This window comes from Manis javanica, chromosome 11, assembly GCF_040802235.1.
Source record: "Manis javanica isolate MJ-LG chromosome 11, MJ_LKY, whole genome shotgun sequence".
Classification (NCBI taxonomy): domain Eukaryota; kingdom Metazoa; phylum Chordata; class Mammalia; order Pholidota; family Manidae; genus Manis; species Manis javanica.
Genome location: NC_133166.1, coordinates 82,770,665 through 82,796,360, shown reverse-complemented (window position 1 = coordinate 82,796,360; position 25,696 = coordinate 82,770,665). Strand labels below are relative to the sequence as shown.

The window sequence follows — 25,696 nt, the reverse complement described above, 5'->3', positions numbered from 1 at the left end:
TAAAATGATGCTTTCAACCGTTCTGTACCAGTGAACACACCTGAGTCAAGACAGAAGGAGGGAGATGTCACTGCTCCATCTTAAAAGATGGCAGGCTTCCTGAAGGGGCAGGGGGAGCTGGGAAGCTCAGTATTCCCATCATACTAAAGAATATCCAAAAATTAAAAATGAATTAATGTCTATATACAGAAAAGACAGAGATTCGACTCGAGTATTAAACCATTTAGTTCTCAAACCACTCACATGCATAATGTTCTTTTACACAGTGTTAAAATAAAGAGGAAAATGTATTTTTATACAGAATTTCAAGTATACATTAATAGACTTTTCAGATTACTAACCAAGTTGCTAACATTTTATTCACATTGTTCTTAAAGCTGTTCAATGAGAAAGCTTTTGCTAAACTGCTTTAAATATGTTTATTAAACCCTTATCTTCACCCTTCCTGGTCTCCTCCCCCCTCCCCAGTCTCCACCCCGCCTTGCGCCCTCCCCCTCCCCTGACACCACAGGGCTCCTGGGGCTCTGGGAGACATGCAATCTCACCAACAGCTATTGGCTTGTCATCAGGGGGAAGGTCAGAATCTGCAGGAGGAGACTGAGAAAGCCTGTCAAATTAAGGGAGAGAGCAAATCTGATACATGGATATGACACCATCAGGGTCTTATCTTACAGCTTTTGTGTTTTCACTTGACTTTCTAATTTTAAAAAAACAAAAAACTCAGCCGTCCACAAAAGACCCCAGAAGTTTCTGGCAATTTGGCAGCTGAAACAATAACTGAGTATCTTCCCCAGTGAAATTTCAAAAATCAGGATATGCATTTTGAACTTTTTCCTTTTGGTTATTTTTCCCTTTGGTGGTGGGATGGGCACAGCTTCAAAATGGGTATCATTGGTGTGTTTACATTAAGGAATCTGGATAATTTCATGGGGTCTGGCAAGAGTTCTCCCTCCTCAGCTCTCTTCCTGAAGTAATCTGGCTTCAGGGCCAGGAACAGCCACTCTCCTTGGGTATTAAAGTGCATTTTTTTCAGTAAAAGGGAGTAAGGGGAGGTGTGGTTTACACTTAAGTGATAATTATTAAGAGGGTTAGGGGGCAGAAAATCCTATTCCTATATATAGGTATTTATAATTAAGGTCATAATACAAGCAGATAGACTCTAAGGAAGTCAGACTTACAAGCCCAGCCAAGCGCCCTCTGAGGCGTGAGCACGCCGGCCTGGCGCTGACTCTTCCGAGGCATCTTTAACAGAGTATCACTTCAGATTAAAGACACAAACCTCACATGTCCTTTTTTCAAAGGGAAAAAACAGATTGGTAGGTTCCTACAGTTAAAAACTCTACCTCATTCCCTTTCAGGGATAACATTTTAGAAACTGATTGTCTGTTTTATATGAATTCTTGATTCACAAGTTGTGAAGAAATGTTAGGTAAGCTTGTTACTTACAGACATGATGGCAGCCTTTAAAAAGTCAGAAGGTGGGAAGAGTTGATCCATGCTATCAGTATCAGCTGAGGGGAAGTGAAGTTTTCCTACAACCTCTTTGATAGCTAACACCAGAATCGTATTTTCTGACTATTTTCCTTCATTTTAAATGCTTTATTACTTCTTGGGGGACAAACCCAAGAGTTTTCTAGAGAAGTAAAATGCTACATTATTAGGTGTATGAAGAAGTGATGGGCTCAAGGTGAGAAGGGAAAATTGTCCTGGATTCTGGCCTCTGAGTCCAGTGTGATTTGCTTTTCACAGTGACCAGTGGGAAGGCACAGTGCCAGGGACAGGGAGATGGGGGACAGTTGTCACCCACCATAAGCACCATAGAGAACAGTTGGGATAAATTTCTTTCAGACTGTGTCCAGCTGAAGGAAACCACATTTCGGCTACATCGACTTTTCTATCTCTGAGCCCTCAGCCTACTTCTCTTCTCAGGCAGAGTGTGAGTGAGTACCACTGTGAAATTATGAAGAGCCAGGAAACCCACATGGTTTTCCAATGTGCTTCTCTCTTTATGCATGCCCAATATTAAGAGTTCTAATTTTAAGTTTTTTTAAAGGGGAAGCCACTGGGTCCTGACTTGAACTGGGAGATCTATTTAAATTCTGTCCTTAGGTCACAAAATAATGCGATGGGCTAAAACTGTGAACAGACCACAGCAGATGAAAAGTTAATGGGCTAAGATAGAACACATTTCTTTTGCCTATAGTTTGGGAATGTTTTCCTTTTGTTGAGAGTAGGGAAGTGGGTCAGTGAAACCACAGTCAGAATAGCATTTGTTCTGCTGTTTCAGAAAGGATTTCTTAGAGGTTTAAGAGGAATCAGTGAGCCAATCCAGCAGGGCAGAACTTGACATAACTTCACAGTCCTGATAGAGAACCCTGATAAAGAATGTTTAATTCCTTGCTTAAAATATAGTACAAGTCTCTATATTTTTTACCATTACTTTTTCATCTTCCTATTTTCTCCCCACAAAAATCTTAAAATCCAGTGTGGTATGATTTGCATAAAGTTCAACAATGTTTCACAGTACTCCACAATGTCCCTCAGGATGAAACCCCAAGGAGTTACTCTCTGGATGCATACACATTCCAAAGGCTATTGCTTTTCTATCCCACCCAGTACCAGGGAGCCTTCACAAGTCTAAGGCATAGGAGGCATCTTCTCTAAGTGACACTGCAGTATATACGTGCTAACCAAATAGCTGGGCCTTAATGTAATCTTGATGACATTTCTGAGCCTGATGCTAATTCAGTCCTCTGAACTAACCAATCTTTCTTTCTTGAGCACATCACATAGTTGAAATTTAAATTATCAATTACTTGCAGGCAATTTATGAGTGAAAATTTCTGTGGTGCCCAGAATTCTCTCAGAAGAGACACAGCTGTATTTGACGTTGCTCTTAAATACAAATGTCTTTAATGAATTAGAAATCACTGGGTAGTCAGTCAGTTTGAACAATGGTTCTCACTTTTCGAGGGTGATCAAACCATTCTCCCCACCCCATGATGATGTGAGGCTGCCACAGGCAGGTAGCTTTACTACCTAGTATGGGAAGAACACAAGTAGGGAACCTCATCTGGGAATGATTGGGATAGGTCTTTGACATCCTGGAAAACAGATGCTAAAATGACTCACTTCACATTTTATGTAAAATTCAAAAACATTTAAGTCTTACTAGTGCATTTCATTCACAAAGAAATAAGGAAAAAGTGAGAGTCAATTTACACTGAATCTCACTTAGAAGACAGGCTAAGAGACACATAAAATCCTGTGTATCACTATCACCGAGGGAGGGTCTTTTTCTCCATTAACTGTAACAAAGCTACTGTTTATTTTACAAATAGAAATCACCCTAGGTGGCTTGGCGTGGCTCTTCAAATAAGTTCAAGTGCTCTGTTTTAGCCAGCAGAGTGGAGAAACCTCCACTCAAATCACATATGCAAAGAAAAGAAGACTCTAGAGACCAGACTTTGAAAATATGTTTTGCTTACTTATGTCTACTTTGTATCTGGTATAGAGAGAAGCCTGGATGGAGGGCGACAGCTCTCTCCAGAACTGCTCTGGGGAAAAACAGATGATCTTTTTACCACTGGAGCCTTGGCCCACTGTAAGCTTTAAACTCAGAGCCATGCCTGGGAAATCAATAAAGTACCTGTGATAAAAAGAAAGCCAGACTGCAGTTATCCTGCCAAAGACCACTGGGGATGCCTAGAGAGTGTTTCCTAACCGTGGCTGCCCATTAGAATCATTCAGGTTGCTTACGAAGCCCAGGGTGCATAGCTAACTGAGTAGATGGCAATTATCCGGAGGGAACCCCAGGCATCAATTATTTTTTAAATACCCCAGGTGATTCTAATGTGCAGCAAGATGAAGAACCAGTGGCCTAGATCAACTAGCTCTGTAACAGAAAGCATTAAGGCCAGTGTTCACCCAAGCCGGTGGGAAGAAAGGTAAGACTTCATGCTCCCACCATGATTCGTAGATTTAATATGCTTCCAAGAAATTACCTAGGCATTTCTCACTTTTTTGTTTTTAAATAAATCGCTTTGGCTGTACTAGGCCACAATGCCAACAGTTACCAATTTAGGTAAGACTGCACCTAAAGTTTGTAACAGCAAAACAGCTGGGGACAGGCCTCGGATGAGGTTGTGAACACAAAAAGAAGGTAAATTAGAATTTTGCCAAGCAGGAGTTAAAATTCCTGAGTCTAGTATATTAGCATGGCTTATAGGCTGACAATTACTCTAAAGTTAGAAAAAACAATAGCTGTGGTGAACAGATTCCTGTGATTTCACTGCCTCACCTCCCTACGGTTTTCATACTGCATTCAGACAGAGGTGACGCTATCAGCTGTGATCTCTGAGTAATGCTTATCTCAATTCTTGGAATTTCACACTCTGTAGCTTGCCCTACCCAGTCACCAGAAAAGTAGTTACCAGCTAGAACTTAAAACACAGATGCCAACCTTGAAAAACCTGAAAATGGATCACTCTCTCATTTTCACTCCTAACTGGAGAATCCCCATTTAGACATTACCACCAGCCAGTGCATTAGGATGAAGAGGTAGAAAGCATTCCAGGATACCTATTAAAAGACTAATAGTCCTGCCTCAGCTTAACAGATGTTCAAAAGGTAGGTAACCTGACTTAGGGTATTAGTGCCCCAAATAGCAAATCAGTTGAGTTTCACACCTGGATTCAAAGATTAGGTGATCTGCCTAGTGGCATTTTATTACTGAAATTGAATTTCCTCACATTCACAACATTCAAGAAAGGCCACCTTGACTACTGTTAACAGTATTGGCATTAAAAACTGGAATACCTCTATTTGGAGCAAATAAAAACAAAGCAGGTCATCCAAAAATCCATGTCACATATACTTCCGTGTTAAGGTATCTGCAGACAGCTCATTATCTGGAAAATATGGTTAATATTCCTGTCCCCCCAAAATGGACTGCAAAATGGCATTTGAAAAAACCCCCTCAGGATTCAAACATATTTTTCACATCATTAAAAGGAGCTGGGTACATCTTTAAAAAGAACAGAAAGACTCCACTTCCACTGGCTACTCTTGCCAAATAGAAGCCAGTGAATAAAAGAACTAAACTTAACGGTTCTGAAATTGTTTAATTTGGGCAAAAAAACTGAACTTTAACATCTGAACATGACCAGAAGAACCAAGACACTGCAGCCTCTGTATTTTGGGGGTCTGGCTTTCATTTGCTTGCTACAGCCAAGTGCTCAGAGGTAGAGGAGCTGAAGCAAGTACAAAAGAGAATGGGGTGGACAGTGGCTCAGGAATCCAGCCTCTGGCTTATGGAGCTACAGGGCAATCTTGGAATATATTCAGTCTTTAATGGGAGGTAGACTATTCTACATTGACTTATTTGCCTTCATCCGACACCTTTTTCTCACATAAATACATAAAATTACATACACACAGCTGGCAACTCACGATACTACCATCTGCAGCAAGGGCATGCCTCTCCCAACAGCTACTTTCAACTTAAATTTTAGTTAAACCCTAGGCTCTTCTCAGGTAGACACAAGCGAAGTTTGTTTTCTGAGGTTCCTCCGCTAGCCGAGCTTTTAAACATGTATTTCACTCTAACACCTACAGTTTTCTCTCTGAAGAACAGATGCACTAAGTGGGTGCAATGTGTTATAACATCCTTATAAATAGAAAGTGCAAGAAATAATTTTCTTCACCAAAATACAAAGCCACAAAAAGCTCTCATAGCCTACTATGCCAAATGTTTGACTTTTTAGAATCAATGATACAGCTAACAAAATGCTTCTAATGCTACCAAGGTCATAGTGGATGAGTAAATATATTTATAAGTATAGATTTATGAAAAAAGATATTAATAGCTAACCTTCCCTCAGAAGTTATTTGCATGAATTATCTTTAGTATACCACTCTGTGTTCAATGCACATGCATATACAATTGAATTATATTAGTGTTATTTTTATTGGGTCAATTTTCCAAAAAGAAAACAGACTCATTTTTTAATATTCAAGTTACATGATTTAAAACCATTTTTGTAAAAATATTAGAAATACCATATAAATTCTAAATCTCTCTGCTATCTGATAGCCATTCTAGAGGTGGATTTCAGTCACGCTCCTTAGTGACCCATTTTAGCATCTTGGCCTCCAGAGGAAACACCTTTCAACCTTTGTTCCATGTGTGGTAATTCCGTTTTTGCAGCGGCTCTTAAAGCACCTTTATAGTTAAGAGTCTATTACTTTACTGGAAACTCAGCAGATCAGCTTCAAACATGTCTTAAACATCTGCTTTAGGATGTAGCTCAACCAGAAATCTAAACCTTAAGGAATTTTTAAGTCACGTACATTGTTGTAATTGGCTTGAAATAGTTTAGACTTGTGGTGCTGAAAAGAATAAATATTTTGTCAACTTACAGGTGCCCTTTCTTCCGACTTTGTTCACTTTTGCAATTCAAGACCACAGTACTTGATTTTCATGCAAGCATCAGATGATTTCAAACTTAAGAGGAACAGAGAATCTAGAGAAAGGCCCAGAGAGCTATAAAATACAGAATGAGAGACATTGCCATAGATTATCAACAAAGTTTTCATTCCCTTGGAATGTATTTTCATTTTCAAAGGCTTTCTCTTGTCACAAAGAGCAGAGTTTGAGGTACACCAAAATGGAAATGTGGATCAAAAAGAAAATGTTAAGGTTCATTTATTTTTATTCATTAAAATTTGCCCTAATCTTCACAAGATAAAATCTAATCTTGATGCCTAAATGTCTCAAATATTCCATCCCTGGTTATCCAACTGCAAATCCCGAAGCCTTCTTTTTCCCTTCCAAGAGCCCTAATTAAGTGTTCAGTCCCAAGTACCCCTTTTATTTCCAGTATTTGCAATTCTTAAGGCCTGATCCAGGGAGGGAGATCTCTTTACTGTATGATAACTGGGTAGGGCCAGCGAGAAGCCCTCACCGCTAATTCTCCAAGATCCAGTGCCCAAGGGACAGATGGATAATCACAAACCTTTCTTCTCTTTGAAAGTGTTGATTTGGGGATAATCATTTTTACAGAATTTATTCTCTGTCAGTATTTCTTCTGAAGGCAGAAGTCTATTATAAATGAGCAGGAGTTTAAATGAAGCATCCTAAATCTGACAAATCTACCCCAAAATCATAAAAATCCACTGATCTGTTATTTTAGATAAGAGGCTGGTAGCAGCTGAATTTTAAAGGATTAGCAACATATAAAATTGGGCAATGGATTTTCCCATATGAAAGGAAATACAAATGGGATAAACCTAACCTATTCACCTTCTAGCTCAAAACTGCACCAGAGATGGTGTGGCGGCAGTAAAGATGGGTCTAGGATATGTAGGTAAAACTTTCAATTATCTCAGGAATATGATGTTTAGCCACTCAACAGAAACTTCTGTTGGAGGAGATTTAGTGGCCATATAGATTTTCCATACCACAGGAGTTTTCGCCTATTTGTAAACTTGAAGAGCTGACATCTCTAATAAGTTAAGTTCTGCAACAGTAAGCTTTTTACTCCCTCTAGACTACTTCTGGCTCAGCATGTACAGTTACTGTGGTTTCACAGAAAAAACTAGCAAATGCTCACAACTTGGAACTTGGAACAAAAGAAAAAATGGAAATTTTGCTAAAAGATAAATGAAACTCAGGGGGCAGATTGTAATGAAACCTGTCTCTGGTTATTAGTCTCATGCTCCTTTTAGCTCCTTTACTGACCCTCAGGAGATGTTAAGAAATGGTTTCTTTGGCATCAACAACTGACCTAAACGAATGAACACAGAAGTGTCAAGACAAATAAAAAGCCTCTAACAGACTGAAGATGGCCCCAAATCCTTGACATGCCTTCCAACGCCTTTCCTCACTTTGAATCTGGGCTGGTTGGTGACTCCTTTAACCAATTGTGTATGACGGTGACTCTAAGACAGCCCTGGGCCTGGCCTTAAGAGGACTAGCACCTTCTGCCAAAACTGTAGGAGGCCTGAGCCTCCACTTAACTAATTACGTTTGACTAACCTGCTGGAGAGACCACAACTGAGTCCCTGACTATCTAGAGAAGGGGAGGAGGCCTGCTGAACCACATTCCAGCCCTCCCTGCCAAGGGGTCAGGCACGTGAGAGAGACCATCATGGACACTCCAGACCAGTCCAACCCCTTCCTGAACTATGAGGTGACCTAAGTCATCAGTACAGGGAGCAAGAAAATTGCCTAGATGAGCCGTTCCTCCATTCCTGATTTACAACAGCATGGAAGAGATATACATACATAGTAGCTGTTTTAAGTCACTCAAGTTAAGGGTAGTTTGTTATGCAGCAGTAGGTAACAAGAATGCTGTCTTTCAACTTCTGCTCACTCAGTTAGACCTACCAAATGGGTGCCTCTAAGTCCATGGGCAGTATCCTCAAAAATATTCACCATTCATCATCTGCTCAGAGAGCGACTGCATTCTCTTTTGAAGAAATCTTCCAATCTCTTATTCTTGAGTTCAAAGTTCAATAGTTACTGGCTATTGTATATTCTAGTTCACATTAGAAATAAACAGAGTCAATACGTTTCATGGAGATAGTCCTGACTTTGGAATCAATTGGTAACTCTGGCTCTGCAATTTACCTATTGTGTAACCTTGGGGTATCAATTTTCTCATCTGTAAAATGTGGTATAATCACACCTACTTACTAAAGGCAACAATGTCTATTACAAGTGTTAGACTGCCTGGGTCCACCTCTGTGTCTCAGTTTCTTCCTCTCTAAAATGAGGATTCTAACAGTACCTACCGGACTGGGATTGTCGTAAGGGTAGATGAGTTAATAAATATGAAGCAGACAGAACTGTACCGAGCACAGAGTAATAAACCTCATAGAGTCAGCTGTTTCTAGTTCTACTTTTATTACCTCGTAGGATTATTCTGAGGATTAACTACGATTACATCACCAAAGCACTTAGCGCAGTTCATTCTCCTTCTTTTTGATCTTTTATCTCTAGTGAAAAGTGCAGGGTTTTAAAAGGCATACATCTATACTCCAACCAAGTCGGTTTAGGACTCTGAAGTATAGGAAGCCCCACCTAAACTATGTCTAAAATCAACTGTTATGCAAATTCCAAGCACTTTTGTCAGGTGCCCAAAAGCACTCAATATTACGTACTGGCACAGATCCCCCTGTATGCTACCTATTACTTAAGTGATTTCGTGGAATAGGAAACATTTTCCCATGAGATACCTTGACATTTGGCATTATGGATTAATTCGGATTCTAAGGTGCTGTTGGCCTTGAGGTACTACACACATTTCTCTCTGAGAGCCTCCTCAGCAGGACTTGTTAAGCAGACAGGAGAGAAGCAAGCATTAGAAAAGTTGTGTTTGTTTTTACTCATTTACTGCTCTACCTTTTATAACTTAGCTTTGTTGTTTAAAGCTTCCCATTGGAGCTAGTAGGTCTTTCTTAACTGTGTTAAGATGGGAGGTATTTGTTACATAGAGAATGGGGAAGATGTGACATAAGAGATTTATGAATATATGTATGCTCTGTGAAGTTAATGTGTACTTCATATATTTACCATCTAAGTCATTGCTGTTCCTCGCACAGTTGAGGGAAAAGATAATCTGTTTATACAACAAAACTGGATAGCCTGTACAGATATCTTCCAGGTTCTGATATCACTGTTCTTATCAATAATTACATCCTTTAGAATGTAATTAGGTCAGATGTTTCAAAGTACTCATATCTAACTTTGGCTTGTCCTGGCCAAGAAAACCTATTTACTGCAAAGTAAAAAGACTGGCCCTGGGAAAAGCACCATTTATGAATAAGAAGAGATAGAGACTAGAAAGCAAAGAAGGCAAAACGTAAGACTGACAGTTACCAAAGAAGTTATAATGCTCGGCAAACTCCGTTGTTTTCAATGGATTCATATTTAAATAACATCTATTACCAAGACATCAAATAGAGTTGGAGGCAGATGATTCACTGGGCTAAATCCAATTTCTTTTACAAGTCCTATATCCACATTAATCAAAATTCCAAATTAATCAGAAAAGCCACACTCCAAAATTTCAAGAACACACTATTACTATGAGTGCTGTAAGACAAGGCAGATCTAACTTAGGCAAATATTCTGGAACCTTACAGATGACGATTACACAGATGATATAGCATATAAAATTTAGGAACATCTAACTAAGAAAAAGGCAACTCTAAGAATAAAATGCCCGGTGAAGAGTGCCTTACAGGAGGCTAGGTAGGTCACATGCCCAGGCTTTGCCTGTACTGGAGCTCACCACAAGGAATCAAACTCACTGTACTGTATCAGTACAACCTGGAACATTATCCAGGTAAATACATTTAACTCACAAATCCATGTTTGTTTACAAACAGGGAGCACTTACATTCTCCTTTTGCAGGGAATTCTCTTTGTAATCATCCTAACATTTTTCATTTTTTCTATGTCTGGCATAAATAAGCTAATAAAATGGTATGAATGAACATTCACAAAGCAAAGTTATGATGGCCCAATATAATATGGAGAAGAATTACAGATGGTAACAGGAAATGAAGACAAGTCTAAGAAGAATTTGAAAGCCTCAGAAGTTTGTTTTAAAACATTCATTTGAAAAAAAATGGAAGGAAGATTTGGCTTTTTACTAATCCACATGGAAGAGTGAGTTTACATGAAGAAATTATAATGAAGACTTATAGCACAGGGAAGGGATAGAGGTTTTTAATCTAGAAGAGCAATATTGTACTTAGGAAAGAATCAAATCACTTGTTTTTAACAATTTTTAAAACTAGTGAAAATAAGTTCATTCTTGCCATCATTATGCAAACCAGTTAAAGTTAACTTGAATGGCAAAACTTACTTACAAAAACATTAATATTTTACAGTATTTTATGTAAACATGGTACTCATTTAACCCTATATTATTATGCTTGGGAATTGTTTTTTTTTAATTACCTTATATCTATAACTACCATCCTAAACTTTAATTTACCTGCACCTTTAAGACATGGACAAATATTAAGACCTATTTTAAGTGCTTTCGAAGCAATTGGAATCATTAGAAGGTGCACAAAAAGGGCTGTGAGAAAAGGATCTAGAAAAAGATGGTACACTCTTTCAAGAAACTGATGCAGACATAGCAATGTGAGCTTAAAACCTCAGCTAACTCCTATAAAGGCAAAATGGCAGGGGTTGCAAACAGGGGTGGGTGGTATAATTCTTTTAAGTCTAATTATGGAGTTACAGACTTTTCTGTCAAGTGCCAGACAGTAAATATTTTCAGGCTTTGCAGACCTTGTGTCTCTGTCATAAGTACTCAGCTTTGTCAATATAGAAAGTAGCCATAAACAATCCCTAAACAAATAGGTGTGGCTCTATTCCACTATCACTTTTTTTACACAAACAGGGGACCTTAGGATTTTGCCCAGGGGCTGTAGATCGTTGGACCCTCATCTAATTGCTAAGTCCTAGGGATATATTTTGCTAAAGGGTCTCTCAAATTTAGAGATTTACCCGACTAATTGCTTGTCACATCAACCAAAATACTTCAATATTTGCACTCTTTCCCATATGGCATAAGTAAAGAGCTCCATTTTCAAAGACTGAGTCAAGGAAGACTCATCTGCTATTCCTTGAATGAATAAGTACACAGATAAGGAGAAGGATGTCTGATGAAGAAGAAAAAAAACACATGGTCTGTTGTACCTGGAAAAAAAAAAAAAAAAAGGCTTCCAGGATTCTAACTCCTTCCTGATTAAATGCCTTTCCACTATAATTAAGACAACTTTTGTCTTTGTTCAATTTAATTTCCTTTCCATTACCCACTGCTTTCATTTCTTTAAATTATAGATCTTCTAGTCAAACAAAATGTAGTTTTTACCAGTTAAAAGAAACTAGTGTCAAATAACAGCTAACCATTTTAAAAGATTATTAAGGACTACTCAGCTATTAAGGATGAAGTTCACTATTTCACTCTCCTATTGGACCACTTCCAACCTAAACTAGATTTCATGGCTTTACATATGAAGTTAGGATGAAAATGGTTTATTTCTATTGTCATTCCAACTTTGGAATACCTTATTTCACTGATGTAGAGGGAGCTAGAAACATTTAACAATACCAAAAAACAAGACTAGAGGAAAACTTTCCTTAACTGCCATCTCCTTTCTTTCCAATCTCCATACATTAGGAACTAATTTATTTTTTACATATTCAATTATAGATTTAACCCTCTGGTATAATGAAATGACTTGGGGGTAGTTTGCAACTTCCACAAAATAAAACTCAACTCAGTTCAGAGGTAAATATGGTTTTGAGTAAAGAGAGAACAAGTCATTAGAAAGAGCCTTTCTGCCTAAACACAGTGTTACTGTTCATGCCAATGCTGTATTTTATACTGGAATCAGAGTTCAGAGAGAATAGAAGGTACCTCTCCAAAGGGAAGTAGATTAATATATTGCCATCTCTCTTCTTTTGCTGAGAATATTGGGTAGCTCTTTTGCTATTAAGTGCACTCAGTGAATGACAGTCCCAGTGTTCGCTATTTCACGGCATTAAAGTACTTAATGATGATGTAGGTCTCTTTGCTGATGCAGTTCCTCTCACAAGGTGACATGTGCAAGATTTGGTAATGAGTTTTTCAGCATTAGCTAAGGTCCGTTTACTACATCCTTAAGAGAGGTATCCTCTGTGCACACACCAATATAGCTATTGATTAATGTAGACAGACTACTACTAACTCCTTTGACCCTACAGTGATGTTAGCTAAGAACTAGGACGTCACAGTGAACCTGGGTGAGAATCTTGGATAATTACTTAGAATAATATTCTCTCTTCTAACTAAAATGGGGAAATAATTTTCAGAAACTTTGTTTAAAAGCGAGCCTGGCTTGAATTTTCATGAATTTCATGGCTCTGGGCCTGGCCAAGTAAGAGGAGAAGCAGCAAACATGATTTTGCTGATGTGGTCCTGAACAACCAGGTAGCCTTCTATTCATAGTATCATATAGCAAAAACCTGTTATAAGTGGATGAAGAAGGAGGGGAACCCATCAAACACTCACAGCATTTCCACATCTATTAGACAGTTCCCACTTCACTCCAATCATCTGTTGCCAACCTTGGATGGAGCTCTGACAAATGCTGCAAGGTTTCTTACTGAAATCACTGCACTGCACCTTTACAATTTGGTAATCATTTTAAAAGCTCTATTTTTCTCACAGAAAATCTAAGAGACTAACAAAGCAATAAAGAACTTCCTAGCATATTACTTCTCACAGGTAGGAGGGATTTAGTTTTTTTGGTAGGCTTAAAAGCTCCATTGAAAGCAGCATATTCCTTACTTCTCACCTCCCTATTTAGTAATGGCAAAATCTGTCCATTGAAAGCCTTGATTATCAACTAAAATGTTTCCCTAAAAACTTTAGTCTAATTTCAACTCCACTTTTTCTCTGTACAGAGGACAGCTGGTCCTTAAGACGGCCCAAGATGACAGTTTGTACCCTATCACGCTGTAGCCCAACTAAAGAAGAGAATGCCCCCATCTGTGTCTTCTAAAGACAAAACAACAGTTTCAACAGTCCATTTAAGGGTAGGCTCTTAGCAAATGGTAGCATCATTACATTCCTATTAAAAGACGCATTTCTATGTTTTCCAGAAGAGACATTCCCTAGTGATAACCATTCCCTAGTGATAAGGTGTATCTGGATATATATGCACATTTCTCAGACCGCTTAAGAGTTACCCTTCGCATTCTAATTTCCCATCATCAAAGCAATACCATTCTTTCTACCTACCTTTCCACATACCACAAAGAATTCTCAGTGACAGAGCAGACTACTAACATTTTCACAAATGGCTCACCAGTACAGGTGTGACCAGCCTCTGCCAGACCTTTTACAACAATTTAAGCCTCTGCACAAAGCATTTCTTAAACCACTACATAAAATACTCTTAAAAATGAATGGTCAGTTAAGAGAAGATAGAGATTTTTCTCTTTGCACTGTAACTTGTAAGCATCTACTTGCCTGCATCCCTTAATAAACCTTCATTCTTTGAATGCAAGACAGGGCATCTAAAGCTCTATGTGTTTGGTTAAGTTCTTTCTCTCAGTGCTGGATTAAGAATCTCAAAAATACCCAGAATTACCAAAAAGGTCCCTTAACATTTAAAAATGTTAAACGGAATGATTAAGTAACCAAACCTGATCCCTTGATCAATTTATTGCAACATGATTGTGCATGATGTTTTCGGGTAAATGCCCTGTAGTATGCTATTAAAAAGCAAAGCTCTTGGAGTTACCAGCAATTTGCTGATGGTTGGTTTATAAATTACAAGGGTAGCAGACACAAGACGTAGATTTAGTGAGGTTCTTCTACTGGACTGAAAATACAAACTATTACATATGTAGAAGGAAATGAAATTGTGGTTGTAGTAAGAACCATTTCTCCAACCACAATATTGGAGAGAAAAAGTGTGTTTAAAACTTTATATAAAAGTTATCAAATATGGAGACCTGTGGATTTAAAAATATAATCCAGGGTCATTTCACCGGAAAGTGACATTTTTGATATAGAATATTGCTGTTATTTGAAACCAGGAGCCGAAGAGACTGGATGAAACTTTGGTTGTCAGCCTAACAATCTGGACTAGAGCCATATCCTAACGCCCAAAGAGACATAAGCACTATGGTTCACAAACACCCATCAGGAAGTTGCAGTACGGCTCTGTGCTATTTGACATTTGCAAAACTAGAACACTTCCTTCCGGGCTCCCCTCTTTCTCAACACAACACTCAAGCCCCCAAGTATAGCAGGACCCATGGCCAACATTTTGTTGCTCATTTCGCTCCCAGTTGCCTAAAGTGCTCAGGCGGCACTGCCCACCAGAATACTGCTCAAACGGCTGCCACACAGAACAGGCAGAAGTATCAGCTGCCTTGCCAGGGCAAACAGAAGGTCTAACCTTTCAAACAGTAGGAACTTTGGGATTCTTTTTTTTTCTTGAGATGTGCACCTGCCTGTTTCGGCCCAGAAGGGAGAGGAGCAACTCCTCCTCCTCAGCCCCAGCACGCGTCCTCCCCTCTCTTGCGGCTGGCTAGTGAGATGACTGAGGTTCCTGCTGCGTTTCTCAGATCTGGGCAGTTACAGCCACCAGAATGATATGGACCAAGGTACGGTGTTCAAATATGACTGGCAGTAAATGACCATTTATCATCTTGTTAAAAAAATGTTTTCTGAGAAAGTTAACAAACCAAGGCTGTTGATCCCTGAATTAGAAAGTTGATTTGCTTGGTTATTTTCCAAAGTGTGAGGTGGGAAGGAGGAGGGAAAAAGCCTCCAGGGATTTTGTGTATGCTGCTGATCCTCTAGTTTGGCAACACCTTGGGAGCATCTTCCCATCTAGTGACGTGGCATTTTGTGAATCTAAGTAGCAGCCTGTGGCCCTGATGCTGGCTGCTTATGGCCCAAAGGGGAAGAGGGTCTGCCCCCTCCCTCTCCATGTTTCAGTCTGGCCCAGTGGTGGACACAGAGCCCTGGGCGGCCTCCCCAGGAGCAACTGTCTCCTCCTGTGAGGGTGACTCCTCATCAGCTTGTCCTCGCGATGTGACAGTCGTTTCTGGGGAGATGCTATGAGGCCCCTCCAGGGGTATACAACCAGGGTGGTTTTTGCGGAAGTGTTGATTCAAGATGGCCTGGAAGGGGAAACTCTTGCCACACACGTGGCAGTGGAAGGGCTTGTTGCCTGTGTGCTTGCGGATGTGATACTCCAGCTGATCTTTCCGGGTGTACTTCTTGCCACACATGCGGCACACGAATGGAGTGATCCCCATGTGCAGGCGCATGTGGCGGTCCAGGCTCCCCTTCTGGTTGAAAGATTTGGCACAGTAGATGCAGGTGAGGCGGGGGTTGTACCGGAACCAGCGCTCAGATACTTCCTGCTCTCGGAGATACTCTACATAGCCACTCACTCCCATCACTGCTGATTCCTCTACCTGTGCCAGGGGAGGCAAGAGAGCAAGAAAGAACAGATACTATTAAGTACATATAGTAAAAGAAATCAAATCAGTTTTAGCCTCTGTTACTAAGCTACACACGTATTTTTAGTAGACATCCAAATAGGAAATTATTACCAAAAAGTAAGGTGTTAACAAAATAATTTCTAAAAAATCTGATATTCTGTTCCGTGTTACCATAAAAGAGAAGACAGTTAAGTTACTCTGTGGCTAACAAACTGCATGCTTATTAAATAAACCCTTGATGAATGTTCTACTTTATAGTAAGAGGAGAATCTGAGCCCACTCATACCATCCTCTTGGACACTAATTTGCAATTATATTCTAGAGAATCAGGTAGGTGCTCAGGCAGTGCTAGTTCAAAAGAACTTTCTGTGATGGTGAAATGTTCAATAATTTGCACCACTAACACAGTAGCCATTGGCCACATGGGACTATTAAGCATTTGCAATACAGCTAGTGTGACTAAGGAAATGAATTTTTTATTTTATTCCTTTCCATTAATTAAAACTTAAATTCAAATAGCCACATGTGATGCAGCTAATGGCTACTATACTTTGCGATACAGAATACATTATGGCGAGCACATTATAAATTATATTTATGGCATTATCATTAATACCAAAATTAAATCAATAACTAGCTTTACTAAAATGTATTCAATTTGTAGGTTAACAGTATTCCTTTTACCCAAAAATATTTTTGTACCATATCAACAGATTATCTTCATTCTGAAGACTACTCAAAGGTTAAATGACCTTAGAGCAAACTTATAGAAGAGCTGGGTAAGGAAATTAGATTGAGATATGAATTTACTAACTTGGTTATTTCTTCCTATAACCTTTTCACAAACTGATTCTCAGTAAGTATTTACTAAGTGACTATAGGCCACCAAATACAATGACAGGTACTACAGAGAATGAAGTGCAAAACTTGGTTTCTGATTCTGCCCTCTGAAAAAGATAAAACTTTTGAACAAAAAACAGACAAAACAAAGAGCAACAGGGGAAACATATTATCATCTTATTTTTATACTTATTATTTGTAACAGTTTTGAATTGATTTAAGCAGATGATTAAAATGAGAATAATCTGTGGCTTACATATTCTTTCTCCAATCTTAGTTCAAAAGGTATCTCTCCCCTAAATTAAATTTCTTATGCTGTGATAATAAATTTACTTAAGACATTAAAAAAAGCAATTATTATAAAATGATCATTAGAACTCTGCTGTTAATTAGATAACTAACCCTTTAGGTTACTGCAAAATAAATGCTTTCTAGTTCTCTATGATTTACTTTTTTTATAAAGATCAAATGCTATATATTTTTAACTTTTTATTAAAAATTTTTGACAGAATACTAGGTTGTATTCCCATCACCCAACAATTATCAACCCAGGGACAATTTCATTTTTTATCTTCACCTATTTCTCTCCCTTCTTGTATTTTTTAATAAAATCCCAGACATAATTTCATCCATAAATATTCTAGTATGTACCTCCAAAAAACAAGGAGTCTTTGCCTTAACATAATCAAAATATCATTATCACACTGAAAAAAGTAACAAGTTTTTCCTTAATATCAATTGAGATCTTAATTTTGTTTTACCTAATCTGAACAATAACAATCTAAGTAGTCAAAGTATTTAATATATGAAATAAACATGGGTTCCTCCTATCTGAAAGCTGGGAGGGAGTAGGAACAATATATTCCTTTGAATGAATAATTTAAAAATCCTGGCTTTATAAATGCTTTCCACCCCAAATCTCATATTAAAATATCACCATTCAGCAACTAACGATTTTTTTAGCCTGCTGACTTCTAAAGTCATCTTCTGTATGTTACATATCTAATGTTTTGAATAAAAAACTTATATATATTAGCATTTTAAATATGCAGAAGGGAACTGCATATGTTTAGTAGAGACTAGAGTACCAATGTAAGAGAAGAAAATGTGAAAGTTGACTCTGGATTCAATGGAGAAAGATTCACCTATTTAGCAATTAATCTTGTGTCCTCTTCTTGAATTTCTAAAAATGTGTTTTGTCTCCTTTGACAATGCTCTTCAACATTTTCAACAGAACAGAGGCAGTTCTCATCAGGTTTGAGAAGCAGTATGTGAAGTCAAGTATTGAACAAATAGTAAGACTGAGGTTTTAGATGATTTCTGATTTGTTTTACATAGCATTTCTTTCTGCTCTGTTTCTCCAGATAATCAAAACTGAACTCACATAAATAACAAGGGATTATCCCACTAACAGTCCTGGGTGACCATGGACAAAGCATAGAATAACTTCTCTGAGGCTTAGTCTTCCCATCAATAAAATGAAAAGATAAGCATATGCTTTGCCGGCTTTATTGGATCCTTATGAAATTTAAACATGTAACAGTACCTTGAAATATTTTGAAGGCATGTTATATTGTATAGCACTAAAGTTTGCTGGAACCGGAGTTCAAATCTTCATACTTACTGTTTGACCTTGAGCAAGTTATTTAACTACTCTATGTGTCGATCTCTTCATCTAAAAAATGAATATAACATCCACCTCATAGAATGCTAGGAACCCTGAATAACAATACAATAAAGGGCTTAATGTAGCTAAATAAGTGTTAACTATTATTAAACACTATAATATTACAGTATTACTTACATAGAATTACATGTTAATATATTACAGTATCATTCATATTGCATCTTGAGAATACCAGTATTGTCCACAAGCAGAAAGTAAATGTATATATATGTTATAAGCTGTAATCACAAAATTCAGACATATATGATAATCTCACCTAAAAAAATTACTGCAGCAAGGTTGTAATACAAGGGCAAATGAGTAAAAATGTAGATTAGGTCTTTGTCAAAGGCAACAAAAAATTCCTTTGAACTTTAAAAAGAAGCAAGGACAAAAATGGCTGCCTGCTGGCTCCCTCTGTCACTAAGAGAGAGAGCATTTCACTCCTCTAACCTGGCAGTTCCTTATTAAGTTGTAAACTCTGTTATCACCAGGCCATTCTGCATTGCAGAATATCCCAGAACTTGACCAATGCCTGGTATGTAGTAGGTGTTCAGTTAACTGTTGTAAAAAAATGAATTATTCCACATAATGACTAAATTCCACATAAATGATTTCCACATTTTCTAAAACAAAAACCAGTCTAGAATCTTGACATAACCTTCAAAGCCATCCACCAGCCTAATCTTCAATTATTAATAAGAGACTCAGAATTGAAGGGACTCAGAAAACCATCTGATTTGGTTCATTAGTTCTACTTAAAGAGTTCCAAAACTGGGAATTTCACAAGCAACCAAATAATCTCCTATTTAGTAGGTGGCTCTATTTATTGGGGCATCTACTAGATAATGTTAACTCACAACTACTTAGTGGTAAAACAACAACTACCTTTCAGGCATCTGATTGAGACAATGTCAGATATAGAGAAGATTAGAAAATGCTCTCAGGGTTTCAATCTAGAAGGTGACACAGAATTAATGCAAATTTGAAAATACTAATTTATATAATTTAGTAGAGGATTAGGAAAAATCATATCGTACCTTCTGTAAATGCTATAGTGGTTTAAGGAGAGATCAAAAAGGACCGGGCTAATTAGAGCAATTGGGAGTTGGCCTTGGGGGAACCCAGATACCTGGGAAGAACAGGGCATCCCAGACTCAAGGTGCAGAGACAGGAATAAGTTTAAAGTAGGTCTGAGAAAAGTCTGCCTTTTGGGACGAATGCTGATGAGTAGTGGGAAAAGCTGGGTTAGAAACATTCTAATTACTTGGAAAACTAGGCCAAGTATTTTAAACATTATGTGGTAGAAAAAGGAAAAAGCTTCAAGGTTTTGAGTAGAGGTGACCTCAGCAGTCTGCTCTGTTTAATCACTATCATAAAAGTAAATCTACTTCAGATCTATCAAGATTTGTTCTTACTGTAACATAAGCCCATCTCGCTCTGGTCACCATAACAAGTTTCATGCATGTTAAGGCATTTATTAACTCATCTCTTTAGCACCAGACAGTATTACTTCCTTCCTATTTCTTTAGAGCCTGTACCTTCTGCTTCAGTCAGGTAAACATCCTTGTAGAATTCTAGTTTTTATCCCTATCTTATTTACATATGGAGTAAGTTAGCTCTAACTACTTCTTTAAAAACTGCATTTAAATTTCCTGAGTAACACTTTCCATAAGTGGATATTGGTTCCAATAACTGCCTTTTAGGCACTCCTATTCCCACGATACTCTTATGGAAGTTTATGGAGTCTTATCTACATGTGTTTTGTGCATCTGTCAGTCTGTCTTATCCCCCCATTAGGTTGTAAAGTCTCACTGATGTATTTATTTGCATACAGTCACCTTCATATGTCATCACATCCTATTTGAGTGATGAGATGAAAACCACCCTAATTATGTGAGCAAATTTACTTTTCCTCCAAGCTCCTAACATTTTCTCTAACATCTTTATTAAAACTAAAAAATTATCTTGTATTAGTTACAGTTCCTTTTGGCATGAAAATATGCAAGTACATTGACTTTGTAAGAATTATCTTGCTGTTATTAGACCATGTATACAATAAACAACCAATGGTTTAGATAAAAATTAAACAAGATACTATCAGTAAATGCAGAAGCTAAAAAAATTAGCTATGTAATCTTAATCCAACAGTGTTCCCTTTTAAAGGTCAAAAGTGTTGACAATTTATTGCGTTCTACTTGGTTAGTTCACCATCTTTTTAAAACTCACCCTTCAATGATAGAAACCTGTGAGAAAAAAAATACCAACAACTACTTGAACTACTTGCTAGGGAGAGTTGCAAAGAAAAGACATCATTCCTATCCTTTCTAGAACACTGTAGTGTAAAAAAAGATCCAGGAAGAGAATACATGAAAAGATGCAAGTATACAGAAAAAGCAAACACACACAAAAAAGCATAACCAGTTTGTTCACAAATATATATCATATAAATGACTAATTATGGAGAGTTATACCCACACAAGTACACAATCAGACTCTCCATCTCAGGTCCTAAATTATCTGCATGTAGTTTTGGGATTATTTTTAATACTCTGAGGACTATTGACTGGTTCCTATAATCAGGAAGGAGTTGTACAATCTTATCTTTTTCTACTTCCCAAACTGCTGACAGTCAAAGTGTATTTCCTGCATGCTCACAAGCAAGAACAAACAAAAAAGTAATCAAATACAGTATTTATGTAACAGGGCCACTGTTATCCCTTCTCCATCTTTCCTTTCTTATTCACTGTATTCTGTTCACACACAGGGCAATTTGTCCAACCACCGCAGTAACCCTAAATCCAGTTATATACCTGGGAGCTGGGCTGTTTAGGCTCATCCATTCTGCCGGGAGACTCGCTTCTGGCTCTGTGTCTCTCCGTCAGGGGAACAACACTGCCCGAGGGGCTAAATCTATCGGAAGAGGAGCAGAAAGGGGACAAACAGAAAGGCAGTGTCAAGTAACTTAAAGAATGGTGACGGTACCCTTCTTATCCTATGGCTGAGGAAGGAGGGACAAACAAGAGATTAAGAAATAGCTTCCAGGTGTCCATATAGGATCTGATTTGAAATAGGGCAGGTTTGCCCTAGTAAATTAAGGAAGTACAAAATGACATAGCAAATACACCAGATGACTTGGTGAAGCTAAGGCTGACTATAAGCTTCTATCCTAAGGTAAGTACTAGGAGACCATAAAAGAATAAATTAAAACCGGGTCTGTGGTTTTGATCCTTCTATGTAACTGTTAGGCTTCTGGTCTTACTCTAGGCCTCATGGTAACTTGTTATATATTTCAACTACTGGTATGGATCATAGAGATCAGAAATCTTTGCATAAGCGTTACTTCTGATATAGTTCTAACACAGGAGTCAACAGTGCTAACACAGGGGGACAGTAAATACTGTGTTCAAGACCACTTTAACTATTAAGGACACAAGAAGGAAAATACTCCAATGGAGTCCACGTGAAGTATAAGCATATACTCTGAATTTCTGTGACACATGTCTCTCATGACTAGATGTAGTGAACCAAAGTAACAGTTTCTTTAAGTTTTCATCATTCATGCAGTCAGTTCTAATTTATTATTAAGAGAGAAAAAGAACAACTATTACTAATCTAAGTTGGTAACATTTCCTTCTTTCAGTTAAAACCTCTTTGATTTTACATTAAAACTACTGCTATTTCCACCAAATAGGAAATGTTCTAACAACCCCGATGTACTAGAAAAAGTGAGGCATAAGGTAGCACTGCTGAAAAAGAGACCCTCAGGCTGGAGGTGGCAGCAGTCTTCACTGGAAGAAAAAGGGAGGATAGCACTAAATGACAAGTGACAAAAAGGAATGAAAAACACCCAAAAGCTTTTCTTTGGAATTACTGTGATTATACAAATATAAAAGGGACCAGCTGCAGGTTCCGCACTTCTGCTAATACTGATGGTATAATTTGGCAGGCAGGGGAAAAGAGCAGCACAGTGCTGGGAAGGAAGGTGACCCTCCCTGGGGCTGTCTACCCGGGTGGTAACACACAAGGGAGGGCAACACTGCCAGGTGCCCAGCTAATGATCAGCTCCCTGGCTGGATTTCCAAGGAAGCCCCAGCACTTACTGAACCTGCTGTGGCTCCAGATGCTATTAGGTATTCATGGACGTGTCTAACTTTACCATAGCTCTCTTAACACTGAAAACTTCAGGACTAGGAGCTTCCTGCTTTATAAGAACAAGCATGCAAGTCTTTTGGTACACCTCTAGTTTCCACAACATCAAGTTATTTTGGCTAAGAACATCAAGGGAGGAAGATGCAGATGCTCTCTGTTCAGAGAGCCCGCTTCAGTGATGTCTGCACTAATAGCTGTTAGATGGGCAAACCAACCAAAGCTTACCTGTCAATTTCGCTGCTGGTTGGCCGAGCCACCTTAGCTCCTGAAGACACTAAAGTATAATTCTCTTGTCCTACAGAACCATGGCCTGTGGTGTCAATCACCATGGCTGTGACTTCCTCTGCACTACTGCCATCTTCTCCAGAAGGCTGATTCTCCGGCCCGAGCCACTCCTCCAGATTTTCAGTTTTAATGTGTACTGCTCCAAGAACCCTAACTTCATCATCGCTCCGGGCTCCTCGGTCTGCTACTCCTGTTTCCACATACCACTGTCCTGCTCGGTTGATGCGAAGAATGGGTTCCCGGCTCTCTACATCCGAACTCGGTTCAATTATCTGAGGGCTGGTGGACTCCTCAGGAGGGCTGAGCTCCCTGATATCCAGCACAGCACTTACCTGACCTCGTCGGTTTCCCTTTGGGGCATTATGTCGGGGGCTAAGGGGGAGGTTTAGATTTGGGGTAACCCTGTGCGACTCTGGAGGTCTCTCTGGATGCTTTGTCCTTGTTTGGCTTAATTCAGCTTCAACCCCAGCCACGTTTATTTTGAAATGAATGCCCTCCAGTATTTGTGTACATTTGTCTATGATATGTTGCATCTGCAGAAAACTGGCAGCTGTCAGGTAACTGATGATATCTGCCAGTTGTAGGCATATTCGCCCCGTATAACAGAAAGAAAGGAGTTGTTCAAAAACAGTAGGGTTCTTGATGACCGAAATGGAGACAGTGCTCATCTCATTCAAGGACATGTGATCTCGGAAATAGGGGGAGCTGGCAGCCAGTACCACTTTGTGAGCCCGAAAAGCTTGTCCTTGCACATTGACCACAATATCACAGAGACGGCCCTGCATGCGCAGCTGGTTGAGATGGCTGAGGACAGAGTTGCTGAAGTCAGGGATCTCCAAGTGTATGTTCCCACCTTTCTCCATGGTCATGCCTGAGGGTGTTGGCAGGCATTCAACCCTGCTGAAAGAGGAAACCATATTCTTATTAAGTATAATTTCAGTCCCCTCATGCTTTCCAGTTCAAACCTATGTAAAAATACTCTGATAAAATGTCAAAAATCTCCCAAGAGAGATACTTTAGATCTGAAAAAGAAGTACCAATGGGTTTTCAGTGTAGGCATCAGAGCAAGACACCATTAAAAACCAGTGTGATTGCGAAACTTGTAAAAATTCCAACTATGCTCAGGCTTCCCTTACTAATAAAGCTATGCAACATCAAAACAAATTCTACAAGAATGGGGGAATGGGGAAAGGCAGTTGTGATAGTTTACTTTTTTTTTTTTTAGTGTTGATCATAAGGTATTTGCACACTGAATATGAAATACTGTAACAACTTTTCTTTGGAGGAGGAAAGCAGGTTTTTGAATAAATGTAATTATATATGAATGGGTTGATAAGGTGTCTCCTTAATATTTTGCTCCATGAGATGTATTTATTATTTTACTGTGACTTATATCCCACATAAATGTGAGCTATTATTTCTAAGCTTAAGAGTCAGAGCTCCCCACAAAATGCTGTGGGTTTAGGACTCTGGGGCAAACTTTAGGTTAGGAAAAATGCCACAGCTCTGTCAAAGTTCAGTCAAGATGCACAGACCTTACAGTTTACGCTTAGAAACAGGAAAGGGTAGGTAAACTTGCCTCTATCTAAATCCAAAGTTGGGAATTTCAGGTGGTGATACTTTGATTCTGAAATTTATTGCCCAAACCTAGTTAAAAAAAAAAAAAAGCATTGACCAAGTATGGCCGAGTTTTACATTAAAATATTTTTAAAAAATAGCTAAAACAGTAGGCCTACAGCTGCATCCAATAGTCTTCAATGGTTCAGGGTCCAATAGGAAGACACTGACTTGAGTCCAGTGTGTTTCCATTTATCTGTAAATTTATACAACTCGTTTCCTAAGAACTGAAACTTCAAGATCTTATCCTGACAATCTCACAGTATTGCCTCGCATTTACAACACACTTATCAGTAAACAGGGAAGTGTATACACTGCTTTCAAGAATCAACTTTAGCCATCTGACCTTTTTCCAAAGCGTTTTTGTTTGTTTTGAAACTTTTAATCCAGTAAAAGCCTCTGTTGATGCCATCATGAATTCAGATGTATTTATTTTGGAGCCTACACCAGCGCCTTTTTTGTTTGCTCTTTCCGGGGGAGCCTCTGAAGTAAGGTCTTTTCTACCGTCGGTACCGGGAGAGGTGAGAAATGCAAGAGGGAGAATCAGGATCGGCATGGCGTTGGCCACTCCGGTACTGGGACGGCTTCCGTCGGCGTTAGGAAGCGTGGGGAGTGAGGAACGGGCTGAGGGGCGAAATGTCACCGGGGAGTGAGGGAGGACAGGGAGGCAGGCGTGCAGCGGGGAGCGAGCAATCAGGTGAGGGTTCGCACCGGGAAGGGGGCGGTGCCCCGGGACCCGGGCCAGGAGCCGGCGGCGGGTGCGCCGGAGGTGGGTGTGTGCATCTGGGTGTGTCCGGGCTGAGGCGGGGGAGAGGGCCGCTCCGCCCGGGGTCTTGAGGGAGGGGCCGGCGAGGGGGCGGGTCCGGCAGCTCTGCCCAGGGCCAAGGGGGGTGGCAGGTCTCAGGGTGCCTGGAGGGAGCGTGAGGGGAAGTGGCTGAGCGCCCCTGGGGTAGGCTGCGGCGGAGAGCGAGCACGGCGGCCTCGTGCAGGACAGCGGGACGGGCGTGCGGGGCCCGAGCCCAGTCAAGGAGCAGCACCTACCTCCGGGGGTGGAAATGGGCCGGAATGGGCCGGAACACCGTCCCGGAAGTGAAACCCCC

General features: G+C 39.4%; 1 protein-coding gene across 3 annotated transcripts; it reads right to left on the bottom strand.

The window, feature by feature from the left end:
- Positions 1-207: 207 nt before the first annotated feature.
- Positions 208-25,696, bottom strand: ZBTB37 (zinc finger and BTB domain containing 37). 3 transcript variants are annotated; one of them, XM_017673704.3, is made up of 4 exons: positions 25,638-25,696; positions 22,920-23,879; positions 21,356-21,455; positions 208-16,009 (listed from the first exon to the last, which is right to left on the bottom strand). In XM_017673704.3, exons 2-4 carry the CDS (start codon positions 23,846-23,848, stop codon positions 15,521-15,523), a joined length of 1,518 nt encoding a protein of 505 aa, XP_017529193.1. In that variant the 5' UTR covers positions 23,849-23,879; positions 25,638-25,696; the 3' UTR covers positions 208-15,520. The 3 variants fall into 3 exon arrangements, with proteins under 3 accessions (XP_017529193.1, XP_073072876.1, XP_017529184.1); XM_073216775.1 differs by lacking the exon at positions 25,638-25,696 and adding an exon at positions 24,943-25,625; XM_017673695.3 differs by lacking the exon at positions 25,638-25,696 and having other exon boundaries at positions 22,920-24,929.